Source organism: Portunus trituberculatus, chromosome 16, assembly GCF_017591435.1.
Source record: "Portunus trituberculatus isolate SZX2019 chromosome 16, ASM1759143v1, whole genome shotgun sequence".
NCBI lineage: Eukaryota > Metazoa > Arthropoda > Malacostraca > Decapoda > Portunidae > Portunus > Portunus trituberculatus.
In genome coordinates, this window is record NC_059270.1 from 9,926,216 (window position 1) to 9,936,992 (window position 10,777).

Below are 10,777 nucleotides of genomic sequence, written 5' to 3' on the forward strand. Positions count from 1 at the left end.
AAAGTTGGATGTGAGGCAGGGTGTGGTCGGCGTGGCACCAACCTTCGTATCGTGGGGGGGGAGAATGCCAACCTACATGAATGGCCGTGGATGGCGCTGGTCCTACTTCCCGGAGGGTTCTGTGGCGGGGCGCTTATCAACGACCGCTTCGTGCTCACCGCCGCGCACTGCATTGACTCGTGAGTGTCTAGAACATATGTACTCGTAACAACACGAGTTAAACAAGTTCAGGTGGAAGAATTCGAAAAAATTAATTTGGATGTTCCAATGGAAAGAAAAGAATATATATATATATATATATATATATATATATATATATATATATATATATATATATATATATATATATATATATATATATATATATATATATATATATATATATATATATATATATATATATATATATATATATATATATATAGAAACCTACAACATTCACTTGCTTTATTATCAGCGTTTCATCTTTCCAAAGAAGGCATCATCAGGATCTAAGAGTATAAAGGTGAGCTTAATATACCAATATAGCAAACAGTCTTATCCAGACACCTTACATTAGGTTTCGGAGCTTTGTTTCTTTTCCTCCTAGTTTTTTTCTCTTACTTTGCCTTTAACCTATATAGCCATTCCTTCTCTCCACCTCGCAGTGCACACACACACACACACACACACACACACACACACACACACACACACACACACACACACACACACAGGTTTCTCTCTTGTATTTGATTACTGTGTTCTTCTATTCCTTGCCTGCTTTGTTTGTGTAATTTTTTTCTTTTGTTTTACTTAGTCTGTGCATTATTGTACTATGTTTTTTTTTTCCTTTTATTGTTTTACTTTAGAAACTGTTCAAATGTGTTTTTTTTTTTTTATTCTTTTAATTACTTTCTTTTTAATGTCTGGGTAAGACGTTTTAGTTATTTTGGTATATTAAGCTCGCCTTTATACTTTTAGATCCTGATGGTGCCTTCTTTGGAAAGACAAAATGTTGATAATGTAGCAAGATAAATTTTAAGGTTTCTGCTGGTTTCTCTGTTGTTTCTCAAATCCCTCCTTAGGATGCCCCAAAGCGTATATGCCTCTGGCGTTTTGTCTCTGTCAGTTGAGGGGACCTGAGGAGGTATTATGCTGATTTTCCTTGAAATGATTACTGTTTCCGTGTCAGAGACCCATCTCTATGTGCTGAACGCATTAACGAGGTGATAGTGTCTGGCATTTCTCACTCTTCTCAATCTAAACCTTCTAAACCTTTGTTTAAGACAACCTATTCTCGTGCTATATTTGATAGAGAGGTTGCCCACACAAACTAATTAAGCTTTCCATCACCTTAATCTCAGGCACTTTATATTTCTGCCCGCTATCATGCCAAGTCGTTTCTTTAACTTCCAAACACTCTTTCATAAATAGAAAATGTCAAGATCTTTCAAAGTCCAACTCCCCTATAGACGTCAGACATTTAACCAAAAACATCTCCAATAACTTTGCTTCTTCATCTTTTCCTCCTTTAATTCATTCTGATGGCACCACTGCCATCTCATCTGTCTCTAAAGCTGAACTCTTCTCTCAAACCTTTGTTAATAACTCAGCCTTGGATGATTCTGGGCTTGTCCCTCCCTCTCCTCTTCTCTCTGACTATTTCATGCCTACAATTGAAATTCTTCGTAATGATGTTTTATATGCCCTCTTTGGCCTAAACTCTCAGAAGGCTTATGGACCAGATGAGGTCCCTCCTATTGTTCTCAAAAACTGTCCTTCCGTTATTGCTCCTTGCCTGGCCAAACTCTTTCAACTATGCCTATCGACTTCTACCTTTCCTTCATGCTGGAAAATTCAACCCGTTCCTAGGAAAGGGTGCCAGTTCTAATCCTCAAACTTCCCCCGTATAGCTTTAATGTCTTGCTTGTCTAAAGTTTTCCAGTCTATCCTCAATAAGATTTTTAAACATCTGTCACTTCACAATCTTCTATCTGATCGCCAGTATGGCTTCCGTCAAGGTCGCTCTACTGGTGATCTTCTGGCTTTCCTTACTGAGTCTTGGTCATCCTCTTTTAGAGATTTCGGTGAAACTTTTGTTGTTGCGTTAGACATATCAAAAGCTTTTGATAGAGTCTGGCACAAAGCTTTGATTTCAAACTGCCCTCCTACGGTTTCTATCCTTCTCTCTGCAACTTTATCTCAAGTTTCCTTTCCGACCGTTCTATTGCAGCCGTGGTAGACGGTCACTGTTCTTCTCCTAAATCTATTAACAGTGGTGTTCTTCAGGGTTCTCTCCTGTCACCCACTCTCTTTCTATTATTCATTAATGATCTTCTTAACCAAACTTCTTGCCCTATCCACTCCTACGCTGATGATACCACCCTACATCTTTCCACGTCCTTTCATAGACGACCAACCCTTCAGGAAGTCAATAGATCACGCCTGCTTTCAAATCTTTCTAAGATTTCTGATTGGGGCAAAGAAAACTTAGTAGTGTTCAATGCCTCAAAAACTCAATTCCTCCATCTATCAACTGGACACAACCTTCCAGACAACTTCTTCAGTGACACTCAGCTGTCCCCATCTTCTACACCGAATATCCTCGGTCTGTCCTTTACTTATTATTCAAACTGGAAATTGCTCATCTCATCTCTTGCTAAAACAGCTTCTATGAAGTTAGGCGTTCTGAGACGTGACTGCCATTTTTTCTCGCCCTTCCAACTGCTTACTCTGTACTTTGTTTGGAGTTCTCTTCACATGTTTGCTGGATTCACTCACACAGTTTTGTTAGATATGGTTTTAATATAAAGATTTTCGTGTCATCGAGTTCCCTCCTCGGACTGTCTGTCTTCAGCCTCTTTCTCACCGACGGAATGTTGCATCTCTTTTGCTATCTTTTATTATTATTTTCCTGCTAACTGCTCTTTTGATCTTCCAAACTGCATGCCTCCCCTCCTCCTGCGACCTCGCTGCACAAGGCTTTCTTCTTTCTCTCACCTTTAATTTTTCCAAGTCTATAATACAAGAGTTAATCAATACTCTCAATCACTCAAATATTTCTCTGGTAAACTCTAGAACTCTACCTGCTTTTCTATTTCTATCTTCGTACAACTTGATTTCTTTTAAGAGGGAGGTTTCAAGACATTTGTCCCAGACTTTTGGCTAACTCTATTATCTTTAAAGAAACTGGCAATCAAGGGGCCTTTTTTTTTGTTGTTGCCCTTTTTCAGGTCCTTGCATATATATATATATATATATATATATATATATATATATATATATATATATATATATATATATATATATATATATATATATATATATATATATTATTGATAGTCTCTATGAACACAATAACGCGGCATGTCACATCCACTGGCCAAGACCTGTTCCATGTTTCTCCATTATGTATGTACTATATGGGTAAGATTTATATAGAATTAAAAAAAGGAATTATAATATAAATGGTTACTTGTTTATTTTGTTATGACAGCATTATTCGTTTATTCATTCAGTTAACAAGGTACAAGTAGGCAGTAAGTAGTCAAGATTCCACTTGAGTATGTTTTAACATTAATACAATATGTATTTCTGTTTAACCGTCTTTCCACGCTGAAGTGATTCAATTAAGACTTCAGAAAAGAAAGTTCCTCTGCTAAATCCTCTCAGTGAATGTCAGGACTGTGCTACCCAACCACGCCCTGCCCGCGGTGGTCCTCGGGGAACACCAGCGCAGCGTTCTGGACGAGACCCCCTTCACTCAAGTGGTGCAAACAACGCGAGCCATTCCCCACGAGGGCTACGACGGCTCCGCGGACAACAAAAACAACGATATCGGGCTTCTGGAACTCGCCACTCCTGTTAACCTTGCGAGGACTCCAAACATCGCTCCCATCTGCCCTCCCTCGGCCAACAGCACGGACACTGCCTCGCGAGTCACGACCATTGGGTAAGCGCCTTCTTTACATCAGGTATCTTGTAAGAAAGTAAAGAGAGACTGGAACAAAATTCTTATCAGTGTACTTTCGCTAAAACAGTGAAAGAGAAAGATCAGTGTATTGGTCGTGATGAGGGAAAGGAGTGTGGCTATTTTTTATTAAACATACATAACAGTAAGTGTTTCTGATGATGATAATAATTATTATCATTATAGTATGTAAGGAGGTGAAAAAAAATACTAGCCGGTAAGCGAAAACTTTACTCCTAATTAGTTTAACTTTGCGGCTTCTTCAGGAGAATATGGTTCGCAAACTAGATACTTCATGGGGCATAAAGCCCCACAGGAGTTACAAGTGGCTCATCTGTGCTTTTGTCGGTCTTTCTTCTTCTTTCTTTATGGAAGAGGGGAGGCTGGCCAAGGGCAACGAAAAAAAAATAACAAAAGAGGCCCATTTGATTGCCAGTTAGGTTAGTAGAGTTAGCTAAAACTCTGGGTCAAATATTTTTAGACCTCAATCTTAAAAGTAAAGAGATTATAGGAAAATGGAAATACAGAAGCAGGCAGGGAGTTGTAGAGTTTACCAGAGAAAGTTATGAATGATTGAGAGTACTGGTTAACATTTCTGTTAGAGAGATGGACAGAATAGAGGTGAGAGGAAGAAGAAAGCTTTGTGCAGCGAAGCCTCAGGAGGGGTGTGGCATGCCATTAGGAAGATCAATAGACCTGACTTCTGATCATTCTAAGATTTCTGATTGGGGCAGAGAAAGCTTAGTAGTGTTCAATGCCTCAAAAACTCAATTCCTTCATTTATGAACTCGACACAATCTTCCGGACAACTATCACCTCTTCTTCGATGACATTCAACTGTTTCCCTCTTCCACGCTTTATATCCTGTCTGTCCTTTGACACAACCTTCCAGACAACTATTCCCTCTTCTTAGATTAAACTCATCTGTCTCCCTCTTCCACAGTGAATAACCTCGGTCTGTTCTTTACTCATAATCTTAACTAGAAACTTCACATTTCATTTGTCGCTAAAACAGCTTCTATGAAGTTAGGCGTTCTGCAGCGTCTCCGCCAGTTTTTCTTGCCCCTCCAACTGCTCACTATATAAGGGCCTTATCAGACCTTGCATGCAGAACATGTCTCCCCTCTTCTTGCTGTTTCGCTGCACAAGCGTACCCTTATGCTGCCCAACTCCCTAATGCACGAGTTAACCAGCACTCTCAGTCTTCCATAACTTTCTCTGGTATTGACTTCATTCAAGAGGGATATTTTAAGAAATATTCCCCTGTTCTTTGGTTAACTATGGGCTCTGTAAGGAGACAGACGAGTGAATGGGCACTGTTGGGCAGCTTATTTTATATTTTTTATTGCTCTTGGCCAGTCCTTCTCACTTACATAAAAATGCAAGCTGATGCATCAGCTCTCTGGGTGGGAGGGATCCCACCCTTCTGAATGTCCGAATTGCGGCATGGGAATGTGGCGCAAACTCTGGCCTAGAAGGTTGTGGAGGCTTCTTCTCTTCTGCACTGAGCTGAAGGCCACTAAGTTTGCTCTTCCGTTGATTGACTTTGCCCTCTCCAAAAGCATGCCCTAGAAGAGGAAGAGAAAGAGATCATGGCTTACCCCACCGCTCAGGCGCTTATTATTAAGAATAGTAATATGTGTGTGTGTGTGTGTGTGTGTGTGTGTGTGTGTGTGTGTGTGTGTGTGTGTGTGTGTGTGTGTGTGTGTGTGTGTGTGTGTGTGTGTGTGTGAGAGAGAGAGAGAGAGAGAGAGAGAGAGAGAGAGGTGGGGAATGCTGCTGCTTATGATTGTATACTTAGCAGTAATGATTTTTTATAATAATAATGATAACAATAATGATAGTATTTGTGTGTGTGTGTGTGTGTGTGTGTGTGTGTGTGTGTGTGTGTGTCGCCGACAGATGGGGGTTTACCAGTGCGGCAGGAGAGCAAGCTGATGTACTGCAGGTGGTGGAGCTGCTGCCAGTGCCCCTTGAAAAGTGTCGCCAGCAGTATGAAGAGGGCGTCATCACCGAGAACATGATTTGTGCCGCAGACAACAACAAGGACTCCTGCTTCGTGAGTCAGCTTCCCTATTTAGTCACCTAGGAATCATTTTCACTGAGTCGCTATTTCCGTCAGCAAACTTCCTAATAGTCAGTGAGAGATGTCTGATAAGGGCATAATTCCAGTTACTCAAAGGCTGTTCTTACTTTTAAGTGTTGTAACTCCTACACCAGGCTGTCAGCAAACTTTTTCTATGATACTTAGGATGACAGCGGCGGGCCGCTTATGACAGAGGTGAACGGCCACTGGGAAATTATTGGTATTGTCTCCTTCGGCCCTACGGTTTGTGCTCAACCAGATGTGTCTGGCGTCTACACAAGGGTTGATAGTGAGTATCTCCCGCTTGTGTGTGTGTGTGTGTGTGTGTGTGTGTGTGTGTGTGTGTGTGTGTGTGTGTGTGTGTGTGTAATTCAGCTCGGTCGCCTGCTGGTCACCCAGCCAGTTTTCCCCATTGCGGAGCGAGCTCAGAGCTCATAGACCGTTCTTCGGGTAGCACTGAGACCGCATCAACACACAACACACACCGGGAAAGCGAGGCCACAACCCCTCGAGTTACATCCCGTATATACCTATTTACTGCTAGGCGAACAGGGACCACACATTAAGAGGCTTGCCCATTAGCCCCGCCGCTTACCGGGACTCGAACTCGGCCCTCTCGATTGTGAGTCGAGCGTGCTAACCACTACACTACGCGGTGTGTGTGTGTGTGTGTGTGTGTGTGTGTGTGTGTGTGTGTGTGCACGAGTGTGCATTTACGAAATAAATGAGACTTTAATGTTTTCTCGTGTTAGGTCGATTAATAAGAGTCCTTCTCGCCAGATTACCTGCCATGGATCTCCTCCAAAATTGGCCGCCCTCGGACTTGCCCGCCTGCCTGAAGCCGCCACATGACTTTTTTTTTCTTATTACAGACTTTTAATCGAACCCGAAAGCAGTTGATATGTCAAAGATAAAACTAAAGTCATTTAACGTTTATTTCTAACTACTCACAATTTGCAATTTTTATATTACGAGAGAAAAGTCTATAGACGATAATTTACTCCCAATGAGATCTAATAACACTAGCTCTGTTCTGGACCAGTTCTAGCCTGAACAGTTCTGGTCTGAATCAGTTCATGGGATGCTGTGAACTCATTATCAAAGCTAGTTGTAATTTCGCTTAACGTTTCTCTTTCTGTTTCACAAATCAAGGGAACAACAATCACAGCCTGCCCTCTACAGACAACTCTCCTCCTAACACAAAGCTATGGGCACTTACTAAACACACAATCTTCACTTGAAAAAAAAATGGGACTCCCAACCCAGCCTCTGAGTTCCTTTTTAGGGAGGGGACCATGACTATCCACAGGTCGGACTGCTTTCTCCTTTACGACCTAAAATGTCATGACACCTCCCTCAAAATTTTCTTCATTAACTACTGTAATATTCGCGGTCTTAGATCTAATCTTCATTCTGTAGAACACTACCTCTCCTTTATTAAACCTCACCTTCTTTTCCTCACCGAAGCACAGCTGTCTGAGGCAACTGACAGTAGCACTTTTACTGTTCCCTCCTACTTTCTGTATTCTCATTTTCGTTCCAAAGTTGGATGTTGCATCTGTGTGGGCAACGACTTGATTTGATCTCGTACCCACGCTCTTTCAGCTATGACTATCGACTTCTTCATGCTGACGTTTGCCTACATTAAGCCTATTCCTAAACAGGGTGGCCATTCTAATCTCTCAAACTACCGTCCTATAGCTTTAATCTCTTGTTTGTCTTAGTTTTTTTTTTTCTTTTAATCTTACTTCAATAGGAAGATTCTCAAACATCTGTCACTTCACAATCTTCTATCTCAGTGGTTCCCAAACTGGGGGTAAATTACCCCCTGGGGGTAATTCAACCATTTTCGGGGGGTAATGGAGGGGTGACAGTAAAAAGTTATGAATTCTGAAAATCAAGAAAACAATGCGGTACCCGGTATTAGGATTATTGTTAACTTTGTCTTAGTATATAAAGTTGTAAAGTAAACCTCCACTCTTCATTGGATCATTCATCCCTTCTCTGTACCTGATGATGCCATTCATGATGATGATTTCCCTGCAAAGGAGGAGTGGATTACAATGCGAGCCAATGAAGCCTTGAAAATCGAATTCCAAAACCAAAATGCAGATTCCTTTTGGATTTCACGACTAGCTGACTCGCCAACTCTGTCCAAGAGAGCCTTGCATTTGTTGGTATCATTCTCAACAACGTATCTGTGCGAGAAGGGGTTCTCAACTGTGCTGGGTGTGAAAACAAAAAAGAGGACTCGCTTCAATGTTGCAAACGATGCCAGGCTGGCACTTTCAACCACGAAGCCAAGAATTCCTAAACTAGCTTCAAGTATGCAACTCCATCCATCCCACTGATGTTCTTGACATCTTTGGTAATAGTCATTAGAGATGCACAATGTTCAAATACAATAAATAAAAGAAAATATCTCGAGTGTTTTAATTTAGCCATATATATCAATAATAACAACATTTTGTGAAAGGGGTAACAAGCTTTATGTGGCATGTTAAATTGGGTAACAAGCCGAAAAAGTTTGGGAACCACTGTTCTATCTGATCACCAGTATGGCTTCCATCAACGCAGTTCTACTGGTCATCTTCTGACTTTCCTTACTTTTCCTTACTTTGTCATTCTCTTTTAGAGATTTCGGTGAACATTTTTCTGTTGCGTTAGACATATCTAAAGCTTTTGGTAGAGTCCGGCACAAAGATTTGATTTTGAAACTGCCCTCCTACGGTGTCTATCCTTCCTTCTGCAACTTTATCTCATGTATCCTTTCCGACCGTTCTATTGCCGCTGTGGTAGACGGCCACTGTTCTTCTCCTAAATCTATTAACAGTAGTGTTCCTCAGGATTCTGCACTCTTACCAACTCTCTCATTATTCATTAATGATCTTTACCAAACTTTTCGCCCTATACTGCGCTGATGATTACACTCTATATCTTTCCACGTCTTTTCAAGAAGTCAACAGATCACACACAGAACGCATGACTTCTAAGATTTCTTATTGCGCAGAGAAAACTTATTAATGTTCAATGCCTTAAAAACTCAATTCCTCCATCTACCAACTCGACACATCCTTTCAGACAATTATTCCCTTTTCTTCAATAATACCCAGTTGTCCCCATCTTCTACAATGAATATCTTCGGTCTGTCCTTTACTCATAATTTAAACTGTAAACTTCACATCTCATCTCTTGCTAAAACAGCTTCTATGAAATTAGGCGTTCTGAGATGTCTCCTTCTCTCCATCTGCTAACTCTGTACAAGGGCCTTATCCGTCCTTGTATGGAGTACTCTTCGCATGTTTGGAAGGCTTCCACTCACCGAGTTTTATTAGATAGGTTGGAATGAAAAACTTTTCGTCTCATGAACTCTCTTCCTCTGACTGATCCTTTCTTATTTTTTGCCGCTATTTTCATGCTAACTGCTCTTCTGATCTTGCTGACTACATACCTCCCCTCCTCCTACTACCTCGCTGCACAAGGCTTTCTTCTTTCTCTCACCCTATTCTATTGAACTCTTTAATTCAAGAGTTAACCACTACTCTCACTTATTCATACATTTCTCTGGTAAACTCTGAACGCCCTGCCTGCTTCTATATTTCCATCTTTCTTCAGCTTGACTTCTTTTAAGAAGGAGGTTTCATGATTCCTTTAATCTTTTTGGGAACTGGCAATCAAGTGGATCTATTTTTTTTCTTTTTGTTGCCTTTGGCAGATTACCGTCTCCATAAAAAAAAAGTTGTTGCTTATAACGGGAATCAGGTTACGTTGTACTTACTACACAAATTTTTGTAATTCAAAGTAAAAACGCACTTATTTTATATTCGTGTTGTTAGCGACTGGTAATTTTAGCGTTTCAATAATACTTATCACATGTTGATGCTGAAAACACCTGTATGACCCTGAATTTCCTTACCGTAATACAGCGAAAAATAAAGGGACATTGTACCATGACATGATCGAGATTAGAGCAGTGATGGGTAGGATATAGTGTGTGTGTGTGTGTGTGTGTGTGTGTGTGTGGTGTATGTGTGTGTGTATGCGTTTCACTGTTTGATCTGCTGCAGTCTCTGACGAGACAGCCAGACGTTACCCTACGGAACGAGCTCAGAGCTCATTATTTCCGATCTTCGGATAGGCCTGAGACCAGGCACACACCACACACCGGGACAACAAGGTCACAACTCCTCGATTTACATCCCGTACCTACTCACTGCTAGGTGAACAGGGGCTACACGTGAAAGGAGACACACCCAAATATCTCCACCAGGCCGGGGAATCGACCTCCGGTCCTCTAGCTTGTGAAGCCAGCCCTCTAACCACTGAGCTACCGGGCATGTGTGTGTGTGTGTGTGTGTGTGTGTGTGTGTGTGTGTGTGTGTGTGTGTGTGTGTGTGCTGTCATAGAATATTGGGTAATACCCATGAGCATATTGTTTCATCCTTTTAGTGTTGTTTAGCACAGTGGGGAATAAATTGATCAAGTCAAATCAATTCAACCTATTTAATTTTCACTTCACCAGTGTCATCACCACCAGTCATTTACAAGGACAGATGAAAAATGGTTTGATACAAGATGCGTTTCAAAATATGTAATGTCTGTCATACACACTGGTAAGGACTGCGTGAACTGGTTTTAAATCATGATCCAGGTCTGAATCACTGAAAGAATTTAGCAGGGTAGCCGCTGTCTCTTTACAGTGGTGACGGTGCTCAGAGCTCTGCCAGGCCTGTGGTAGG

General features: G+C 41.2%; 1 protein-coding gene across 2 annotated transcripts in view; it reads left to right on the plus strand.

Moving 5' to 3' along the window:
- Positions 1 to 8,459, plus strand: part of LOC123504390 (chymotrypsin-like protease CTRL-1) — a 14,800-nt gene extending 6,341 nt beyond the window's left edge. Inside the window, exons 6-10 of one of the 2 annotated variants that reach the window (XM_045254844.1) lie at positions 20 to 179; positions 3,665 to 3,934; positions 5,855 to 6,011; positions 6,204 to 6,327; positions 6,819 to 8,459. In XM_045254844.1, the coding sequence (XP_045110779.1) occupies positions 20 to 179; positions 3,665 to 3,934; positions 5,855 to 6,011; positions 6,204 to 6,327; positions 6,819 to 6,877 (770 nt within the window). In that variant the 3' untranslated portion in view covers positions 6,878 to 8,459. The remainder of the gene's footprint in view (positions 1 to 19; positions 180 to 3,664; positions 3,935 to 5,854; positions 6,012 to 6,203; positions 6,328 to 6,818) is intronic. The other variant, XM_045254845.1, reaches the window with a different exon arrangement.
- Positions 8,460 to 10,777: the final 2,318 nt, after the last annotated feature.